The sequence below is a fragment of the Cherax quadricarinatus genome, chromosome 47 (genome assembly GCF_038502225.1).
Source record: "Cherax quadricarinatus isolate ZL_2023a chromosome 47, ASM3850222v1, whole genome shotgun sequence".
NCBI classification, from domain to species: Eukaryota; Metazoa; Arthropoda; class Malacostraca; order Decapoda; family Parastacidae; genus Cherax; species Cherax quadricarinatus.
In genome coordinates this window covers 19,687,118-19,710,431 of record NC_091338.1, presented here as the reverse complement: position 1 = coordinate 19,710,431, position 23,314 = coordinate 19,687,118, and the positions used below count along the sequence as shown (strand labels likewise).

General features: G+C 41.6%; 1 protein-coding gene across 1 annotated transcript in view; it reads left to right on the top strand.

Moving 5' to 3' along the window:
- Window positions 1–23,314, top strand: part of LOC128696475 (uncharacterized) — a 144,178-nt gene that overhangs the window by 48,422 nt on the left and 72,442 nt on the right. Inside the window, exons 4-6 of the mRNA XM_070094746.1 lie at window positions 2,847–2,983; window positions 5,804–6,040; window positions 9,237–9,336. Coding sequence (XP_069950847.1) covers window positions 2,847–2,983; window positions 5,804–6,040; window positions 9,237–9,336 — 474 coding nt within the window. The remainder of the gene's footprint in view (window positions 1–2,846; window positions 2,984–5,803; window positions 6,041–9,236; window positions 9,337–23,314) is intronic.

Genomic DNA, 23,314 nt, shown 5'->3' with positions numbered 1-23,314 from the left:
TGAGAGATTTAAGAATTACACTGACTATTACACTGACAATGTTGTGAAACACTTTAGGAATGTCATAAAGGAACGGGAGGTACAGGCCTCTATGGACAGATATGTTGCGTGACAGAGGTCCAGTGACTCTCAAGCTGGTCCTAGTGGCATTAAAAGAAGAAGGGAAGGGGATTCCCCTTCTTAACATTTACACCATCCGCACTCTCCCCTCCTCCCATCCCATCAATCATCACCAGAGCTTCAATAAAGGTAAGTGTCATGTAACTGTGCATGTCTTCAGTTTGTTTGTATTAAAATTAATATTTCATGTGGTAATTTTTTTTTTTTTCATACTTTGGGGTGTCAGGAACGGATTAATTTGATTTCCATTATTTCTTATGGGGAAAATTAATTCGCCTAAAGATAATTTCGCCTAACATTGAGCTCTCAGGAACGGATTACTATCGTTAGGCGAGAGTCCACTGTATATACTTTAGAATGAATAAAATATGTCATTACGTATGTGAGGGTATTGATGGTGGTGGTGTTGGGTTTATAAGGGCCACTGAGAGAAACCATACATATTAGTGGTAGTGTAGGCCACAGCAGAAGCCACCAACACTATTCACACAAACAATGTACATAATTTATAAATAAGAAATATTCACACTTTATAAATAAGAAATATTTACACTTATTGTACCTTGGAGATGCTGGCGTTGGTTTAGGGTGGTGAAAGATAGGCGGGGCGGCGTATGTTTGTCAGTGACCCTATATACCTCCAATAACATTGGAGGAGTCAGTTTCGTGTTGTTCTTTTTCTGTTGCTTAACTCTTTCAGGGTCCGTGCCGTAGTTCTACGGCTTTGAGTTCTGGGTCCAAACCGTAGTTCTACGCCATGAGCTCAGCTCACTCAGATAAGCTGTGAGCAGTAAATTTGGGCTTAGATATGAGAGAATACATCTATATGGTAAGTGTGTACCACATAAAACACATTATGCACACAGTGCATAATGAGGAAAAAATGAGACCGTAATTTTCAATTAAAACAGCGACTTTGGGGTGTTATATTGTAGGTTTTTTATAGTTGTATTTGCGATTTCTTGGTCTCTTTTGATAGAATGGAAGATATATTACAGAAATAGATATGATTTTGATTGGTTTTATTACTGAAAATGGCTTGAAACTGAGCTCAAAGTAGCAGAAATGTTAAATTTTTTGCCAGTGTTCAAGAGTAAACAAATCACATCACTCATTCAATAGATGTCAGCTGGTGGGTCTTATGTGCATTCACAAATGCGCTGATATCATTTATACAATTATTACAATATTGCATAACAGTAAATCTTCTATTTTTTGGTTTGAATAAAAATTCATTATATGAATAAAAAATTAAAATGGAATTCATTTGTAAAGCCTAAAAATGTAACTGATGAACAGAGGAAATGTTAATTTAGTGCCAGGAATGACTGCATTGTTTATTCTGGACCCTATTTTGAAATGGGAATGTTTTGAACTTTGTGTTAAATTGGCCAAATTTCGAATTTCCAATCACTTTATTGGGTAGTTGAAACAGTTGACTTGGTGATTTCTTGTGCTCAGTTGATAAAATAGAAGTAGTCCCAGTGAAGTGGCTAAGAATTTGGTCAACTGGAATAATGTAATTTACTCATCGGCAAATCGGCGATGCATAAATATCACTGACACGATCAAAATTCGTGAGAGTGTAATTTTGTGAATTTTCCATCAAATTTCGTACTTTTTGTTTTATTACCTTCAGAAAAAAATTCTCTACCATTTCATAAGAAAAAATAGCATTTTTTTTTTTGAAATTCTTGGACCCTGTGGACACATCTCAGATTTTGGGTCTGGACCCTGAAAGGGTTAATTGCTTAACTTATTTGCTACACTGTTATTGCTACATTTTATTGCTAGCTGGCATTATAGCCTTTGTCGACTCCTGCTGCTTTAGCATCGCTCATATCGTAGAATCACTGAAGAAGGCACATTCTCCCCTCTCTCTTCCTTCTCCACTTTGATACTTTGCTACAAGTTTTTTCTTGAATTCTATTGTTTTTTTCATTTTCTCTCTCAACGGGCTGGCACTAGCAGCTTTCTTTGGGCCCATGGTGGCTTATTTAGCAGTCACACAGAATAAAAGGTGCAAAAAACAATGAATTTTTACGAAATGTTTCCTATGGCCTTACAAGATAATGTTCACTCACAGAGAAACAAAGCGACACTGCCTCAGAATGCGTGTGTGGGAAACTTTGTGTGTGTGCGGCTCTCAGACAGGTACTGTACCACCAATGAGAGTGGAGGAAAGTAACGAAAACTGAGCCAATATTTTTACAAAAAAAGTCGGCGATAACTGAAATTCACGAAAACAGAGCCCACCAAAAAGGGAGGGTCCACTGTCTAGGTTTTAAGCAGCTTAAAAAATTATTTATTCTCCTACTTCAGATTTTGAGTGAGAAGTCTACCAATTTAAGTGCCTTTTTAAACAATTTTTTTTTCATATTGATTTAAAAATGGGTGATGACTTTATACACTTACTAATGCTAAACTCATTTCCTGACGTGATTTCTGGTATTTTTTTCACCGCATCTCTCTTTAAACTTTCCTTTCCTATCCTCCCATCCTCTTCCCCTTTGCCGTTCTTCACTGACTTGTCTTCTGCTTTACTCTCTAGTGTCTCACTCACTTTTGACTTAATGGTTCAGTATGGGTTGTTTGTGAATCACTTTTTCTAAGATAACATTAATTAATGTTCCTCTGTTACCATTGAGATTCTACAAATCCATTTTTTTATCACTTAATTTAGATAGATTTTTAATTCATTATTCTTGCATGCTTTCTATTCATAGGTGTACACTGAAGCGTGAACTGCCTGCAATTCCCCTTAGTGCTCAGCCTGATCCTTCATCAGTCGAGTGTAATGTAGAACGCACACAATCACAGCACTCCTCAGATCTTTATGCAGCTGTAGGGGAAGCCAATGATGGTCAGTGGATTTACAAAATCTTTTGTTTTTGCTCTTTTAAATACCCATTGGCATAGCAGATATGCCACTGAAGAAAGGAACTAAACTCTGTTGTTCTGCTTCTGTAGATTTTTTAGATTGTGCTGAGAATTGTATTGCTTTTTTTTTTTATCCATCTACCCCTATTGATTGCTTTTGTGACACACTGTATATTGAATAATCTATATTTTGGGGGGAAGGGGCCCTGTTAACTGGTTTCCCTGAGTCCGTTCATAGATACTTGAATAAGATAATACAGTAAAACCTTGTATAATGTGAGGGTTACATATTTGAACATTAGTTCGTGACAAGATGAAGTCATAAATATATAGAAAAAGCACTTGCTAAATTTACCTCCCCTTTTTTTCACTATTGTTCTGTACTACTAAAAATAACTGCAGTATAATTTCCTCTGTTAGTTCTTTCTTGAAGCTTTTTAAAACTATGAGGGGATATTAATGTGGGTCTACTAAGCCCAGTTGGATGAAACTGAGGTGGCTAAATCACATCACACTTCCAATACACATCAGCTGGTGGGTCTAATGTGTGTTCATGAATCACTGATATTATTTATACAATTACAGTGGCACCTCGAGTTTCGAACAGCTCCCGACTCGAACAATTTTGCAAGTGTACTTTTGTAAGTGCTTTTGTAAGTGTATTTTTGGGGTCTGAAACATACTAGTCTAATTTACATTATTCCTTATGGGAACAAATTTGTTCGGTATCAGCAATCGAACAACCTTCTGGAATGAATTAAGTTCGTAACTCGAGGTACCACTGTATTACAATATTGCATAACAGTAAATCTTCTATTTTTTAGTGTAAATATAAATTTTTTATGTGAATAAAAAATCAAAATGGAATTAATCTGTAAAGTAAGGAAACATAACTAATTAACAGGATTTTTGTGTGTGTCAGGAATGCCTGCATTGTTTATTCTGGACCCTGTTTTGAAATTGGAATATTTTGAACTTTGTGTGAAATTGACCAAATTACTAATTTCTGATCACTTTATTGAGTAGTTGAAATAGTTGATTGGGCAGTCTCTTGTGCTCAGTAGATAAAATGGAACACATACTAGTGAAATAGCTAAGAATTTGGTCTAATGGAACTAAGTAATTGACCAAAAATAGGACTCAAAGTGGGCAAAAATCGCAGATGCGTAACTATGACTGACACAGCAAAATTTGAAAGAGTGTAATTTCCTCAGGTTTTGGTCAAATCTCAATTTTTTTTCTATTACCTTCAGAAAAATATTCTCTACCATTTCATAAGAAAAAATATTTTTTTTTTTTTTTTTTTAATTCTTAGAGCCTGTGGGGAATTTTCAGATTGGGGATCTGGACCCTCAAAGGGCTAAGGTCGTTTTCAAACTAAAGCCGGACTTGAGTCCTGGAAATGGGCAATACAATTCCTGCACTTTGAAGGGGGGGAGGATATTGGCAGTTTGGAGGGACATATAAACTGTCGTATCTGAGAGCCTTTGCAAAAACAGTGAGTATGTATGAGTGATGGTGAAAGTGTTGAATGATAATGAAAGTTTTTTCTTTCTTTTTTGGGTCACCCTTCCTTGGTGGGAAATGGCCGATGTGTTAAAAAAAAAAAATGTGTAAAGGTGGGAAGTTGAAGGCGAACATAGATAAGAGTAAGGTGATGAGAGTATCAAACGAGTTAGGTAATGAAAAATTGGATATCAGATTAGAGGAAGTGAATGTGTTCAGATATTTGGGAATGGGCATGTCACCGGATGGGCATGTGAAAGACGAGGTAAACCATAGAATTGTTGAAGGGAAAAAGATGGGTGGTGTATAGAGGCATCTGTGGAGACAAAGAATATTAACCAGGGAGGCAAAGAAGGGAATGTATAGAGTATAGTGGTACCAACACACTTATATTGATGTGAAACGTGAATTGTGAACGTTGCAGCAAGGAGTAGGGTGGAGGCAGTGGAGATGTTGTGTTTGAGGGCAATGTGTGGTGTAAATATTATTCAAAGAATTCGTAGCTGGGAGATTAGGAGGAGGTGTGAAGTTACTAAAAGTATTATCCAGAGGTTTGAGGAGGAGATGTTGAGGTGGAGCAATATTGGATGGCTTGGAGGGTGTATAAATCTATAGTGGGGGGAAGGCAGGGTAGGGGTTACTCTTGGAAAGGTTGGAGGGAAGGGGTTAAGGAGGTTGTGTGTGTGACAGGCTTGGACATCCAGCAGGTATATGTGAATGTGTTAGATACGAATGAGTGGAGGAAAACGGTTTTTGGGACTTGGAGTGTGAGCAAGGCAACATTCGTTAAGGAATTCAGGAAAAGTGGTTAGCCGGACTTAAGTTCTGGAAATAGGAAGTACAGTACCTGCACCCTGAAAGAGGGGTAGAGATATCTGCAGTTTGGAGAAGTATCTGAACTGTAGTATCTGTGTGCCTGTAGCAAAACAGTGATGAAGTGAATGATGGTGAAAGTGTTTACACTATCATATATTAAGCGAGCTATAGAGCTAGGTTTAAAAAATGCATATACAGTACACACATTACTTGCCTTAAAATAATTTTGTCTTTAGCTTATAGTGAGTTGTGAATATATTCATTGTAGGAAGTTGGAATATATGAAGAATGGGTGTAATTGAAAACTGCTGCATTAGTGAAGTGCTGTAAAGTGGGGCCTGCCTGTACTCCCATACATTTTAAGAGGACACAAAATTGGGCTAATTATAATTAAAAAATGTAGCCGGTGTTATAATTTAATTAAATAGTGAAATACTTGATTTCTGAACAAAATTTTTAATAATATTTACTTGGATTTCAGCTGGTGGAAGTGGCATAGGAAAAGTTATTGGAGGGGTTCAGGTTCTTCCTGCTGGTGCTATAGGACCTGATGGTCGAGCAGCTATCATCCGGGACCCAGCACATACATCACCAACAGACACTTCTGCTGCTCCACCACACACAGATAGTACTGCAGTATCAGGGATAGGGACTGCAGCTCACCCATATGCCAAAGTGAAGAAGAATCATCCATATGCTCATGTCAAACTACCAAAGAGTAAGCTTCAAATGCTTTGTTAATAAGTCTCAAATAAAGTGTCTAAGAAATGTTGAAATATGAATCCTCATTACTACCTTATTTCTCATTTCCATGGGGTTGGAAGACACTTGCTCTGAAAAAAACTGAGAGAGAGTAAGAGTTGTATTAAGAACTAAGTTTCCTCCATGCTAAAGCAGTTTTGGGTTGTGTAGTTAATTAGATGTCAGATGGATACATCTTCAGCTTCTCCTTCAACTAGGACACATTTTCCCACTCATTACAGTTCATTGATTTCTACCCCAAACTAAGCCTTTACAAAATTTAAGCTGGGTAAAGTTAGGTTAACATAAATTAACCTACATTAATTTATACAAAAGTTTACCAATAATACTTCATTTTTCCACTAGACATAAACTACCTGATTCCAAGTTTCATTTTTTGTAATTTCTAGATAATTTTTATTTTTTTTTTATTTATTATCACACTGGCCGATTCCCACCAAGGCAGGGTGGCCCGAAAAAGAAAAACTTTCACCATCATTCACTCCATCACTGTCTTGCCAGAAGGGTGCTTTACACTACAGTTTTTAAACTCCAACATTAACACCCCTCCTTCAGAGTGCAGGCACTGTACTTCCCATCTCCAGGACTCAAGTCCGGCCTGCCGGTTTCCCTGAATCCCTTCATAAATGTTACTTTGCTCACACTCCAACAGCACGTCAAGTATTAAAAACCATTTGTCTCCATTCACTCCTATCAAACACGCTCACGCATGCCCGCTGGAAGTCCAAGCCCCTCGCACACAAAACCTCCTTTACCCCCTCCCTCCAACCTTTCCTAGGCCGACCCCTACCCCGCCTTCCTTCCACTACAGACTGATACACTCTTGAAGTCATTCTGTTTCGCTCCATTCTCTCTACATGTCCAAACCACCTCAACAACCCTTCCTCAGCCCTCTGGACAACAGTTTTGGTAATCCCGCACCTCCTCCTAACTTCCAAACTATGAATTCTCTGCATTATATTCACACCACACATTGCCCTCAGACATGACATCTCCACTGCCTCCAGCCTTCTCCTCGCTGCAACATTCATCACCCACGCTTCACACCCATATAAGAGCGTTGGTAAAACTATACTCTCATACATTCCCCTCTTTGCCTCCAAGGACAAAGTTCTTTGTCTCCACAGACTCCTAAGTGCACCACTCACTCTTTTACCCTCATCAATTCTATGATTCACCTCATCTTTCATAGACCCATCCACTGACACGTCCACTCCCAAATATCTGAATACGTTCACCTCCTCCATACTCTCTCCCTCCAATCTGATATCCAATCTTTCATCACCTAATCTTTTTGGTATCCTCATAACCTTACTCTTTCCTGTATTCACCTTTAATTTTCTTCTTTTGCACACCCTACCAAATTCATCCACCAATCTCTGCAACTTCTCTTCAGAATCTCCCAAGAGCACAGTGTCATCAGCAAAGAGCAGCTGTGACAACTCCCCCTTTGTGTGTGATTCTTTATCTTTTAACTCCACGCCTCTTGCCAAGACCCTCGCATTTACTTCTCTTACAACCCCATCTATAGATATATTAAACAACCACGGTGACATCACACATCCTTGTCTAAGGCCTACTTTTACTGGGAAAAAATTTCCCTCTTTCCTACATACTCTACCTTGAGCCTCACTATCCTCGTAAAAACTCTTCACTGCTTTCAGTAACCTACCTCCTACACCATACACTTGCAACATCTGCCACATTGCCCCCCTATCCACCCTGTCATACGCCTTTTCCAAATCCATAAATGCCACAAAGACCTCTTTAGCCTTATCTAAATACTGTTCACTTATATGTTTCACTGTAAACACCTGGTCCACACACCCCCTACCTTTCCTAAAGCCTCCTTGTTCATCTGCTATCCTATTCTCCGTCTTACTCTTAATTCTTTCAATTATAACTCTACCATACACTTTACCAGGTATACTCAACAGACTTATCCCCCTATAATTTTTGCACTCTCTTTTATCCCCTTTGCCTTTATACAAAGGAACTATGCATGCTCTCTGCCAATCCCTAGGTACCTTACCCTCTTCTATACATTTATTAAATAATTGCACCAACCACTCCAAAACTATATCCCCACCTGCTTTTAATAAACATTTCTATCTTTATCCCATCAATCCCGGCTGCCTTACCCCCTTTCATTTTACCTACTGCCTCACGAACTTCCCCCACACTCACAACTGGCTCTTCCTCACTCCTACAAGATGTTATTCCTCCTTGCCCTATACACGAAATCACAGCTTCCCTATCTTCATCAACATTTAACAATTCCTCAAAATATTCCCTCCATCTTCCCAATACCTCTAACTCTCCATTTAATAACTCTCCTCTCCTATTTTTAACTGACAAATCCATTTGTTCTCTAGGCTTTCTTAACTTGTTAATCTCACTCCAAAACTTTTTCTTATTTTCAACAAAATTTGTTGATAACATCTCACCCACTCTCCCATTTGCTCTCTTTTTACATTGCTTCACCACTCTCTTAACCTCTCTCTTTTTCTCCATATACTCTTCCCTCCTTGCATCACTTCTACTTTGTAAAAACTTCTCATATGCTAACTTTTTCTCCCTTACTACTCTCTTTACATCATCATTCCACCAATCGCTCCTCTTCCCTCCTGCACCCACTTTCCTGTAACCACAAACTTCTGCTGAACACTCTAACACTACATTTTTAAACCTACCCCATACCTCTTCAACCCCATTGCCTATGCTCTCATTAGCCCATCTATCCTCCAATAGCTGTTTATATCTTACCCTAACTGCCTCCTCTTTTAGTTTATAAACCTTCACCTCTCTCTTCCCTGATGCTTCTATTCTCCTTGTATCCCATCTACCTTTTACTCTCAGTGTAGCTACAACTAGAAAGTGATCTGATATATCTGTGGCCCCTCTATAAACATGTACATCCTGAAGTCTACTCAACAGTCTTTTATCTACCAATACATAATCCAACAAACTACTGTCATTTCGCCCTACATCATATCTTGTATACTTATTTATCCTCTTTTTCTTAAAATATGTATTACCTATAACTAAACCCCTTTCTATACAAAGTTCAATCAAAGGGCTCCCATTATCATTTACACCATATTTATTTATAAATATGGAGATGTGCAAATACCTGTACTTATTATTTTCAGAGGATCATCCATATGCAAAGGTAGTCCGTGATGATTCTGAGGATCCAGAAACGGACACTGATAATTACGATGATCCTAAAGCCATTACCAAAGACAAGAGGTTAGTGATGACTTTCATTTGCTAGTATTAAAGGCATGTTGTACCTTACCTTATGTTTACCTTAAGATGGTTCTGGCGGTGATCGACCTCGCAGTCCAGTCTCAGACCAGACATCACAGTTGATGGCCTGATTAGCTATCTTCAAGGTAGATAGAGAATTTTAGACCAAGGCATAATTAGTCTTGAATATATGCAGTTTATAACTCAAACTAGGCATAGCAAAATGCAAATTTGTACAGCCTTAAGTTTCCCTTTTCACATACAGCCTCTCCTCACTTAGCGACGAACTCATTTACCGACTACTTGGACTTATGACAAGCTCTTTGACCAATTTGCATGCCTAAGTAATGTATATTAGAGCAGATTTCTTCTATTCTGTTTATTACAATATACAGTACACTATTGTATAAACATTTAAAATTATACTGAAAATGTTATAAATGGTGCAAAGGTGACATGAAAGCAGTATCAAAGATGGTTGACACAAACCCACTACCATTATAGTATGCTCCTTGCTTAGCAACGAATTCGTTTACTGACGTGGTCCTAGGAACGGAACTCCGTCGTTAAGTGAGGAGAGGCTTTATAGTCAAATTATGTTTTGAACAATACCATTTACTGTTTTTTACCTGCTTTATTTTAAATTATCAAAACATTCTGATAAAATAGCATTTTTTTTTTTAATTGTTTTTTAATGGTAAAATATCAATAAATCTGACAGAATTGTAAAAAAGACAATTTTTCTATTTCAAACCGAGCAAAAATCAGCGATAGTAACTGATATGCACTCCGTGGTTTGAAGTCCATTTAACATTTAATTATGTTACAAATACCATATATGACCTATCAAAATGTCTGAAAATTGAGTGTGTGTAAGTGTAAAATGTATACAGCATCCAGTGGACAAGCAGTATAATTTAATTAAAGGTTTTTCAGGATCCTTATTGGAATTAAATTAATACAGTATATTGATAATGATTTAACCTTTAACCCTTTCTGTTTCAGGCCCCTCTCTGAAACTGTCATTCTATGTCGCCAAATATTCGAAAAAAAAAATAATTTTTTCTTATGAAAATGTTAGGAATATTTTTGTGAGTGTTTTAAGCCTAAAAAAATTTTTTTGCCATCAGTACTTACCGAGATATAGAGCCGCAAAGTTTGCAGAAAGTGACGTGCGTACGGCAACAGCGGCGACTGCCGCCCACCCGGTATTCTTTTATTTACTCTAATTCAAAGGTTTCTTGCATTTTTCAATATTTTTCTGTTCCAGGTAACTTATGTGGCCTGTGAGACCAATGTAAGGCGCATTCTTCAAATATACACTCATTGTTTACAACACAATAACAGAACAAACTTTACCACTTAGTTTGTGTATACACTTTGTTTACACAAACAAACAATACAAAACAATGTTTATTACTATTGTTCCATAATATATATACATATGTACAGTCACTAAACACGTTCCTAGAACTGCTGCAGCTTGTGGAACTCTTTGAAACATGGGTATATGCAGAGGGGCACTTCACACTCCTCACACATAAAACGAGTGTCTCTGCGTGTTTGTGGGCGTTTTGTGGTATGCATGCATACATAACACCTCTTCTGAGCATTTTTCTTGGCAGTAGTAGGAAGCAGTTGTATTGGGTAATGATCACCAGGCCTGAAACGAGATGACGTGTGTGGGCGCTGGTCTATTGCAGGAGTTGCTCCTTGGTACTTTGCAATTATTTGTCTGATTACTGACAGGCAAAATTCACCATATTTTGGTGTTTTGTTGGTCTTCAACTTGTATATGTTATAAGCATTTAGCATAGAGATATCAACAAGATGGAAAAAAAGTTTTATATACCACTTATAACTCTTGCGTACACAGTCTGCAAACCCAATCTGCATGTCACATTTGTCCACTGAGCGCATATTGAGGTTGTAGTCCATGACAGCTGCAGGCTTTAGAATGGATTCATTGGTGTCTCTGTTGTGCCTGCCACTGTGTACCATTTCATTTCTGTGAACTGATGTCAACAATGTGACATCACGTTTGTCATGCCACCGAAATGCCATGATGTCATTGGCAGCAAAGGCTTGCACCTCACCTCTGCGAGTGCCAGCGTCGAACCTTGGCATATGTTTACGATTACGACGCACTGTGCCACACACGTCTGTCAAGTTCACTCGCAAGAAATCACTGAGTAAGGGGCTTGTGTACCAGTTATCAGTAAATAACATATGCCCCTTACCAAGATATGGTTCCATCATTGTTCGAACCACATCACCAGAGATACCCAATAACTTCATGGTATCTCTCAAAGTATTACTGCCAGTGTACACAATGATATCCAAAACTAGACCACTTCTGCAATCACACAGTACAAATAGCTTTATACCAAAGCATTTCCTCTTGCTTGGTATATATTGCTTGAATGAGAGTCTTCCTTTGAATAAAATCAAGGACTCATCAATAACAAGCTTCCTGAAGGGATAAAAATACATGCAGCACTTTTGTTTCAGGTATATAAACACATTTCTGATCTTATATAACCTGTCGCTTCTATCAGGCCTGGTTTTGTCTGAAAAGTGTAACATACGTAACAGTATCAGGAAATGATTGACACCTGTAATGTCACTAAAACCTGGAGTTGAAATCAGGCATTCTGTTGCCCAGTATGTGGTGACAGTGTGCTTATACACATGTGGCATAAGCATTATTGTGGCAAAAAACAGGTACATCTCTGCCACAGTTGTCTCCTTCCACTTGTGTAGCTGTGATTTTGGTGAGAGAATTATATTTGCCATGGTGTAATCAGAGTATGTGTTTGTTTCCCTGACAATGATGTCCATCAGGGGTTCATCGAAGAATAACTCAAAGCAGTCCAGTTCACTGGCATTGTTCCCAAGTGGACAAGATGGCTTTATTCCACTTTGTGTTTCATCAAAGTCATGGGGACTGGGAACAAACTCGTCATCATCCTGCCAATCCCAGATGCGGTCTGCTGGTGGGGTCTGGATATTGTACCATGGTTGTAGTTGTGCAGGTTGTGGTGGTGCAGGTTGTGGGAGTGTGGGGTAGGGTGAGGCTGGTTGTTGTGCAGAGTCAGCAGCGTGGGTAGTAGCGTGGCCCGGTGATGGTGCCACATGGGCCATGCCACCCTCACTATCACCACCACTGCCTGCTCCATCACTCACATCATTCATACCCATCGTTACAATATCGTCATCTTCACTATCAGGTCGTGGTGTAGGGCCATGGGATGTGCTCCCAGAGTTTCTCCTTCCCCTTGGAACAACATATGAAACACTACCAGACCACATGCTATGTCGTACATACTGCTGCTTCACTGGGGAATATTCACTCTCACTAGAACTTCTTTCAGTGACCTTGAAATCACTATCACTATCACTGCTAACATCTTGGTGTTGTACACGACCAAATAGTTTCCTCTTTCGTCCTGGTACAGGCGAACGTGGACGTGAACAAGCCGGCCCAGCACCAGAGGTGGAAGGTTGTGGGTCATCTGGGTTTTCATCACTAATTACGTTACCCTGGGCACTTTTTCCGGTAACACTCACTTCAAAACCCTGGAATTCACTGTCACTGACATTTTCATCACTGTTAGAGCTATCACTTGGGAACAAAAGACCTCCAATCCGCCGAGGAGTGAGGAACTTCTTACCGAGAGGCATGGTGAAAATGGACTAACAACATGGCGTTCCCACAATGCACCGCTGGGTCCCAGATTTTTTTCACAGGGTGCACACCGACCACTGAGACCCATTCTCTCTCATGTAGGCCTACCAGGCCTTTCCCGCTTGATTTGAAGCCGCTAGAATTTGTGCGTATAAATACGTCAGAAACATTGGCTCATAAGACGTATTTATACGTCAGAAACAGTCAAAAGGTTAAATTGTCACATCCAGGCAGTGCAGAATGTGTCTCCACATTCAGTGTGTGCCATAGTAAAAAAAATATGGGATCACATAGTGCCTTATGGGAGCACCAGTTTAATTGAGCATCAGCTACAGCAAACAACGTGGCAAACCCCAGGGACTCACTAATGCCATGTCGTATTAACATGACTTTAAGGAAAGTGATGTTGACCCTGAGTTTAGTGACTTTGAGATGGATGTGGTTGCAAGTGATTGAGGAATTACAGATAACCTCAGTGATAGCCCATGTTCAACATTTTTCAGTTTTGATACCACTGGTAGTGGCATCCTGCTGGAATGTCTTGTCACTTTGTTAGTGTGTGCATCAGACATTTGAGGGCATAGGAGGATGAGTGTGAGAGGAAAGAGGAGAGATTGGTGGAATGATGAAGTAAAGAAGGCAGTCAGGGAAAAAAAGTTGGCACATGAAAGGTTTTGTACAGTGTAGAAGCAATATACAGAGGGAAAGTATACTGAGAATAACAGAGTAGTGAGGGAGTCGGTAAGGATGCTGAAAACAGTTAAGAGTTTTTACGAGGACAGTGAGGCTTAGGTTAGGCTATGTAGGAGAGAGGGAGAATAATTTCCAGTAAAAGTAGACCTTAGACAGGGATGTATGATGGAACCATTGTTGTCTGATATATTTAAAGATTGGGTTGCAAGAAAAGTGAATGTTCAGGAGATGGGAAGAGGTGTGGGATTAAAAGATAAAGAATCTAACACAAAGTAGGAGTTGTCACTGCTGCTTTATTGCTGGTGACACTGCTTTTGGGAGATTCTGAAAAAAAGTTGCAAAGGTTGGTGGATGAATTTGGGAAGGTATGTAAAAGAAGGAAATTAAAAATGAACAGAGGAAAGAGCAAGATGATGAGGGCAGTAATAAATTTAGGTAATGAAAGATTGGATATGAGAGTGGAGGGAGAGAGTATGGAGGAAGTGAATATGTTCAGATGTTTGGGTGTGGACTTGTCAACAGATGGGTCTGTGAAAGATGAGGTGAGCCTTAGAAGTGACGAGGGAAAAGGTGGGTGGTGCATTGAGGAATCTGTGGAGACAATAAACATTATTCCTGAAGGTAAAAAGGGAAATGTACAAGAGTATAATGATACCGATGCTCTTATGTGGGTGTAAAGCATGGGTTGTGAATGTTGCAGTAAGGAGAAGGCTGGAGGCAGTGGAGATAACATGTCTGAGGGCACTGTGTGGTGCAAATATTATGCAGAGAATTCATACCTTGGAGTTAAGGAGGAGGAGGGTTACTAAAAGTATTCTCCAGAGGATTGTTGGGGTGGTGCAGACATTTAGAGAGGCTGGAACAAAATAGGGTGACTTGGAGTATATATAAATCTGTAGGGGAGAGAAGGCAGGGAATGGGTCGTTCTAGGAAAGGTTGGAGGGAGTGGGAAAAGCAGGTTTTGTGTGCAAGGGGCTTGGACATCCAGCAAGAGTGTGAGTGTGTGTGTGTGTGTGTGTGTGTGTGTGTGTGTGTGTGTGTGTGTGTGTGTGTGTGTGTGTGTGTGTGTGTGTGTGTGTGTGTGTGTGTGTACTCACCTATTTGTACTCACCTATTTGTGGTTGCAGGGGTCGAGTCCTAGCTCCTGGCCCCGCCTCTTCACCGGTTGCTACTAGGCCCTCTCTCTCCCCGCTCCATGAGCTTTATCAAACCTCGTCTTAAAACTGTGTATGGTTCCTGCCTCCACTACGTCATTTTCTAGGCTATTCCACTGCCTTACAACTCTATGACTGAAGAAATACTTCCTACTATCTCTCTGACTCATTTGTGTCTTCAACTTCCAATTGTGGCCTCGTGTTTCTATGTCCCCTCCCTGGAACATCCTGTCTTTGTCCACCTTGTCTATTTCACGCAGTATTTTATATGTCGTTATCATGTCTCCCCTGACCCTCCTGTCCTCCAGTGTGGTCAGGCCGATTTCCCTTAATCTTTCCTCATAGGACATTCCCCTTAGCTCCGGAACTAACCTTGTCGCAAACCTTTGTACTTTCTCTAGTTTCTTGACGTGCTTTATCAAGTGCGGGTTCCAAACAGGTGCTGCATACTCCATTATGGGCCTGACATACACGGTGTACAGTGTCTTGAATGATTCCTTACTAAGGTATCGGAATGCTGTTCTCAGGTTTGCCAGGCGCCCATATGCTGCAGCAGTTATCTGATTGATGTGTGCTTCCGGAGACATGCTCGGTGTTATACTCACCCCAAGATCTTTCTCCTTGAGTGAGGTTTGCAGTCTTTGGCCACCTAGCCTATACTCTGTCTGTGGTCTTCTGTGCCCCTCCCCCATCTTCATGACTTTGCATTTGGCAGGATTAAATTCGAGAAGCCATTTGCTGGACCAGGTGTCCAGTCTGTCCAGGTCTCTTTGAAGTCCTGCCTGGTCCTCATCAGATTTAATTCTCCTCATTAACTTCACATCATCTGCAAACAGGGACACTTCTGAGTCTAACCCTTCCGTCATGTCGTTCACATATACCAAAAATAGCACTGGTCCTAGGACCGACCCCTGTGGGACCCCGCTCGTCACAGGTGCCCACTGTGATACATCATTATGTACCATGACTCGTTGTTGCCTCCCTGTCAGGTATTCTCTGATCCATTGCAGTGCCCTTCCTGTTATATGCGCCTGATGCTCTAGCTTCTGCACTAATCTCTTGTGAGGAACTGTGTCAAAGGCCTTCTTGCAGTCCAAGAAGATGCAATCAACCCACCCCTCACTCTCTTGTCTTACTTCTGTTATTTTATCATAAAACTCCAGAAGGTTTGTGACACAGGATTTGCCTTCCGTGAATCCGTGCTGGTTGGCATTTATACTCCTGTTCCGTTCCAGGTGCTCCACCACTCTCCTCCTGATAATCTTCTCCATAATTTTGCATACTATACACGTCAATGACACAGGTCTATAGTTTAGTGCCTCTTTTCTGTCTCCTTTTTTTTAAAATGGGAACTACATTTGCCGTCTTCCATACCTCAGGTAGTTGCCCAGTTTCCAGGGATGTGTTGAAGATTGTGGTAAGTGGCATGCACAACATATCTGCTCCCTCTCTAAGGACCCACGGGGAGATGTTGTCTGGTCCCATTGCCTTTGAGGTATCGATGTCCCTTAGCAGTTTCTTCACCTCCTCCTCATCTGTATGTATGTCGTCCAACACTTGTTGGTGTATTCCTTGCTGGTGTCCCCGTCTGGTCTGTCCCCCCAGAGTCCTTCCTGTCTCTACTGTAAATACTTCCTTAAATCTCTTGTTTAGCTCCTCACATACCTCTTGATCGTTTCTTGTGAGTTCTCCACCTTCTTTCCTCAGCCTTATCACCTGGTCCTTGACTGTTGTCTTCCTCCTAATGTGGCTATACAGCAGTTTCGGGTCAGATTTGACTTTCGATGCTATGTCGTTTTCATACTGTCGCTGGGCCTCCCTCCTTATCTGTGCATACTCGTTTCTGGCTCTTCTACTAATCTCCTTGTTTTCCTGGGTCCTATGCCTCCTGTACCTTTTCCATTCTCTGTTGCACTTAGTTTTTGCCTCCCTACACCTTCGGGTAAACCAAGGGCTCGTTTTGGTCTTCCTATTATTTCCGTTTCCCTTGGGAACAAAACTTTCCTCTGCCTCCTTGCACTTTGTTGCCACATATTCCATCATCTCGTTTACTGATTTTCCTACCATTTCTCTGTCCCACTGAACCTCCTGCAGGAAGTTTCTCATACCTGTGTAGTCCCCCCTTTTATAGTTTGGCCTGTCCCCTTCAGTTCCTGTTACCTTCTCCACTTGTAACTCTACTATATAGTCAAAACTCAGAACCACATGATCGCTAGCTCCAAGGGGCCTCTCATAAGTGATGTCCTCAATGTCTGAACTGCTCAGGGTGAACACAAGATCCAGTCTTGCTGGCTCATCCTCCCCTCTCTCTCTGGTTGTGTCCCTGACATGTTGATGCATGAGGTTTCCAAGTACCACATCCATCATCTTGGCTCTCCATGTTTCGGGACCCCCATGTGGCTCCAGGTTTTCCCAGTCGATCTCCCTGTGGTTGAAATCGCCCATTACCAGTAACTTTGCTCTGCTCGAGTGAGCTCTTCTTGCCACCTCAGCCAGTGTGTCCACCATCACCCTGTTGTTTTCTTCGTACTCCTCTCTTGGCCTCCTGCAGTTCTGTGGTGGGTTATACATCACTCCAATGACTACTTTATGTTCTCCGGACTGAATTGTACCTACAATGTAGTCTCTTTCTCCAATCATGTCCATGCCTTCCATTTCCTCAAATCCCCATCGGTGTTTTATGAGCAGTGCAACCCCTCCTCCCCCTCTACTCCTTCTATCTTTCCTCAGGATCTGATATCCTGTTGGGAAGATTGTGTCTGTTATTGTCTCAGCGAGTTTTGTTTCTTTGACTGCTATGATGTCTGGGGGATTTTTCACTGATTCTTTCATTCCACTCCTCATGTTTATTCATTATTCCATCCGCGTTTGTGTACCAAACCTTTAGTTTCTTTTCTATCATTGTGGTCATGCAAGAATATTGGGGTTGGGGGAGCGAGAGCCTTGGTGGGGGCCTATATGGGGCTGTGGTGTAGGTGGGGTTTGTGTTGATGGGGGTGGGGTCAGAATGCCCATAAGGGACAGCTGTTGGGGTGAGGTTTGTGATATGGGGATTGGTGGCAGAGGGAACAGTGAGTGGGTTGTAGTATAGGTTGCTCAGTTGCGTTGGGAATGTCGCGGGTGGAGTCTTTTGGTGGGAGATTCTGTGGGGTGTGTTTGCCCTTCCTCCTGTGTCTGGGTCCTGCTCATTTTCATTGCTTCTCGTTCCTCCTTGCGTCTCTGTACCCTCTCTTTCAGTGTAGTCCTTTCTTCTTGTGTTCTGTCGCGGTCGAGGTATACTCTCTGGTACCCCTCTTTGTCCCTCAGTCTTGCTTTCTCTTGCAGAATCCTGGTTCGAACTCATTCTTCCTTGAAAGTTACTCTGACAGGCCGTATCCTTCCACTCGCAAACCACCCAATTCTCTGAAAATTTGTCACCTGGGTCATATTGCCCTCCCCTATTGTTTTCATGATGCCTTCAATCATTTTTTTCTCCTCCTGTTTTATTTCTTCAAAGTTGGCCCCCTTGGCTTCTTGGAGCCCGTACACAAAAACTGACCTCGCCCTTTCCTCCTCCCACTGAGTCTCCATCTGCGTCCTCTGAGGCATTTTATTTCCTTCCATTGACATGTTCTTGCCTTCAGTCCCTGTCATATCTGAAACTTCTATTCTCAGTGGACTGTCTTTCCTGACCAGCTGTCCCTTGCTACTGCAGTTGGCTGTTAGAATCTCTGCATATAGCATACCTTCATTGTCTTCGGACCTGTCGTTTGATCTTAGTGTGCTCGTCGTCTTTTCCCTGGCCCCACGTGGGTCTGATAGGGCCTTCATGTTCGGCATGTCTCCGTTGTTGCTTACCATCCCCTTGTCTGCGCCTGACTTTGAATTTCCTGATGTCACACCTGAATTGTCATTTGTGTCTCTAATCTGTTTCAGGCTTTGCAGTTTCTCTTCTAAGCACTGTATCCTAGCTTCTGCTGCTAAGACCTGTACTTCCCACTTCCTGCACTCTTCAGCTATCCGCTCCTCCATTTTCTTACCAAGCTCTACTATCTTCCTTCCCCACTCTTCCTCCCTTTTTTGGAGCTCTAGCTCCCAGTCTTTCCTCCCTGGTTCGTCCACCAGATCTCTGGGTTTCCGTCCTCTAAGGCCACCCTTTTTTTTTTTTTTTTTTTTTTTTTTTTTTTACTTTTTATTACCACAGACAGAAGGCTAGAGGAGGGAGAGGGTGTGGGGGAGAGAGAGAGAGGGTAGAAAGAGGGAGAGAGAGGAGAGAGAAAGGGTAGAAAGAGGGAGAGAGAGGAGAGAGTATGGGGGTGAGGGATAAGACCAAGGGGGAGGGAGAGAAATGTGAGGGGGGAGAGAAAGGGTAGAGAGAGGGAGAAAGAGAGGGAGAGAAAGAGAGAGAGAGGGAGAAAGGAGGGAAGAAGGCTATGAGAGAGAGAAACGCGAGGGAGGGAAAAGGTAAGATGTCTGTGGGGGAGGCAGTCAAATTCCAAGGATCAGCTGTGTGTACTCACCTAGTTGTGGTTTCGGGGTCGAGACCCAGCTCCTGGCCCCGAGTGTGTATGTGTGTGCGCGCGTGTGTGTGTGTGTGAGCACGTCAGTTGTTTATATGTCCCAGAAATACAATTCACTTCTGTGTATCCGTAATACTAATGAGATACCATTAACACTGAAAGTAGTTCTAATAATTATAATACTAGCGTGTGTTAACAAGTCATTCTTTCACCTAGTTACTACATGTGTACCCAGTACTTGCTTTTCAGATTGTACTGTCTTTGTGTCCTAGACCATTATCTCTCGAAACTGTTGTCAGGGCTGTAGTCCCATTAGCCACGACTTAATCCTCCTGCTTAATCCTTACTCCTACAAAGTTTATCTTCCTACTACTGCTAGGTGTTGTGTGTATGATAATCGCTCTGGAGCAGGGTTTAGATATCGAGTTACCAGTGACCGCTGGGCCGGCTCTATCACTCAGACTCCCCGCCAACCACAAAACAGGTGATTTGTACGTTACTGGTCAGAGGGGACGTCCATCCAGATGCCTGATGTACGATGCTCGCTGTACGATGCTTGCTGTACGATGCTTGCTGTACGATGACTCGTGCACCTCGCCCTTCCGCCGCTGGCTTCTTCGCTATTCTTATCTCGTTGTCCTTTTGAGTCCTCATTTACCACACTTATCACTTGTATACTGCTACTTTTATAATTTACACTTCACTTTGGGTAAGTACACTACTTATTTGTGATGACACCCAGCCTGTTATGGCGGCGCTACTCCCTCAGGCCTACTGCTGCCACCACCTCTGCTTATATATATTTATGTATATGTATGTATATATATATATATCCCCTTTCTGGCTAGCTTGTTCACTCTGTGTGCTACATCACATTTTGTCGTTACCCACCCTCTCTTAATTCTATTTGGTCTTTTCTCTTTAGTCACTCGATTTGTACTTTGTATATGTGTAACAATGTGGCAACAGGTGCCAACTAGGCCTCAACGACTGGCGCTTTGAAATTTTGTTGTATAATTTCAGGCTTTCTCTCGCCTTCACTTTATTTATGTTTGCTAATACACTGGTTATCACTTTATGCCTCTCTTAATTCTATTTGGTCTTTTCTCTTTAGTCACTCGATTTGTACTTTGTATATGTGTAACAATGTGGCAACAGGTGCCAACTAGGCCTCAACGACTGGCGCTTTGAAATTTTGTTGTATAATTTCAGGCTTTCTCTCGCCTTCACTTTATTTATGTTTGCTAATACACTGGTTATCACTTGTAGGGTTGTTCACTGACGTTATCACTAACACTGGTTGCTTCTAGCTGCTAAAACACGCCCTAAATGCACTAAGATTCTCGGAGCCTGGCGCTTGTGACCCACTACACTGTGTGTGTGTGTGTGTGTGTGTGTGTGTGTGTGTGTGTGTGCATGTGTGTGTGCGTACGTGTGTGTGTGCGCATGTGTGTGTGTGTGCATGTGTGTGTGTGTGCACGTGTGCGTGTGCACGTGCGTGTGTGTGTCTGCACATGTGTGTGTGTGCACGTGTGTGTGTACACTCACCTAATTGTGGTTGCTGGGGTTGAGACTCAGCTCCTGGCCCCACCTCTTCACTGATCGTTACTAGGTCCTCTCTCTCTCTGCTCCCTGAGCTTTGTCATACCTTGTCTTAAAGCTATGTATGGTTCCTGCCTCCACTACATCACTTGCTAGGCTATTCCACTTCCTGATGACTCTATGATTGAAGAAATACTTCCTAACATCCGTGACTCGTCTGAGTCTTCAGCTTTCAATTGTGACCCCTTGTTTCTGTGTCCCCTCTCTGGAACATCCTGTCTCTATCCATCTTATCTATTCCACGCAGTATTTTGTATGTCGTTATCATGTCTCCTTTGACCCTTCTGTCCTCCAGTGTCGCCAGTCCGATTTCCCTCAACCTTTCTTCATAGGACATTTCCCTGAGCTCCGGAACTAGCTTTGTTGCAAATCTTTGTACTTTCTCTAATTTCTTGATGTGCTTGACCAGGTGTGGGCTCCAAACTGGTGCTGCATACTCCAGTATGGGCCTGACATACACAGTGTACAGTGTCTTGAACAATTCCTTACTAAGGTGTGTGTGTAGGTTGGTAGGTAGGCAGGCAAATGGTTTTTGGGACCTGATGGGCTGTTGGAGTGTGAGCATGGTAACATTTTGTGAAAGAATTCAGGAAGACTGGTTAGCCAGACTTGAGTCCTGGAGGTGGGAAGTACAGTGTCTGTACTCTAAAGGAGGGGTTTGGGATATTTGCTGTTTGGAGGAATATCTGAACTGTAGTATCTATGCACCTCTGGCAAAACAGTGATAGTGTGAATGATGCTGAAAGTTTTTCTTTTTCAAGTCACCCTACCTTGGTGAAGATGGCCTGTGTGTTTGTGTACGTGTGTGTGTATGTGTAGGCGTAGGATGCCTCCATAGACACCTACCTGGGATGATCTCCATTCCTTTCCACTATTGTATTCTTGAAAAAAAGTGTTTTGCTTGTAACACAAAAGGCCTAGATCTGTCACTGAACTTCCCCATGTGATTGTTTTGCACTCAACTATATGACTTATGACTAGAGCAGTGCAGTAGGCCTAGGCAGGTCCTACTCCAATTCAACCTCCCTTTCTCATATATTTGTCCAACCTATTTTTAAACCTTCCCAAGGCTTAGGTTCAATGATCAAAGGCAGGCCAGCAGACAGGCAGGCTGGTATGCATACATACATGGAGTGTAGGGCACAGGAGGGCAATGCAGGGTAGGGCAGACCAGGTTAGGCTAAGCCAAGCAGGACATACTCACATCCATGTTTCTCTGGTAGAGATTAGTCAAGAAATGTAGATTTAACCCTTTGAGGGCCTGTCTTGTAGTTCTACACCTTGTCCACAGGGTCCAAGAATTTAAAAAAAAAATATTTCTTCTTATGAAATGGTAGAGAATCTTTTTCTGAAGGTAATAAAACAAAAAGTACAAAATTTGATGGAAAATTGATGAAATTATGCTATTGCGAATTTTGCTGCATCAGCTATATTTATGCATCAGCGATTTTGCCCACTTTGACTTCTATTTTAGGTCAATTACATTATTCCAGTCAACCAAATTTTTAGCTATTTTGCTAGTATCACTTCTATTTTATCGATTGAACACAAGAAACTGCCCAATTGTCTTATTTCAACTACCCAATAAAGTGATCAGAAATTAATAATTTGGGAAATTTCACACAAAGTTCAAAATATTCCATTTTCAATATGGGGTTCAGAATAAACAATGCAGGCATTCCTGGCACTAAAATAACATTTCCTTTGTTTATTAGTTACATTTCCAGGCTTTACATATGAAATTCTAGTTTGATTTTTTATTCACAAAGGATTTTTATCCACACCAAAAAATAGAAGATTTACTGTTATGCAATATTGTAATAATTGTATAAAGAATATCAGCACATTCGTGAATGTACAGTGCTAGCCACCACATTATGCCGGGTGAACGCCCTGGCATAATGCCATGATGAAAAATCAAAGGCCTACCATACAGGGGGGTCTTTTTTCATCAGCGAATTCTGCCGAGTAGTAGCTGTTAGCATGATGTTACAGCCTGCCGCCACACTCCACAGTGACTCCTCAGTGCTCACGTGGCTGCCTTGGTGAGAGGAAGTGCTGCACTTTTGTCTCTCATCCGGCCCATCTTTTGTCCGGTGTTCCCTTTGGTTTTGGGGCTATACATGTTTAATTATGGGTAAAAAGGAAGTCTTTAACACCTGAAACTATAGCTCAAATCATAGAGCTTCACAAAGCTGGGCACCAAACAAAAGAAATAGTGGAGAATGTTGGTGTGTGTGAGTGTTCAGTGGCAAACTGGGTGCTGTGTTTCAAGGCTGGTGGCAGTGTCGAGTTATCGTCTGCCAAACCTTGGCCTGGTTCCTCGAAGAAGACATCTGTTC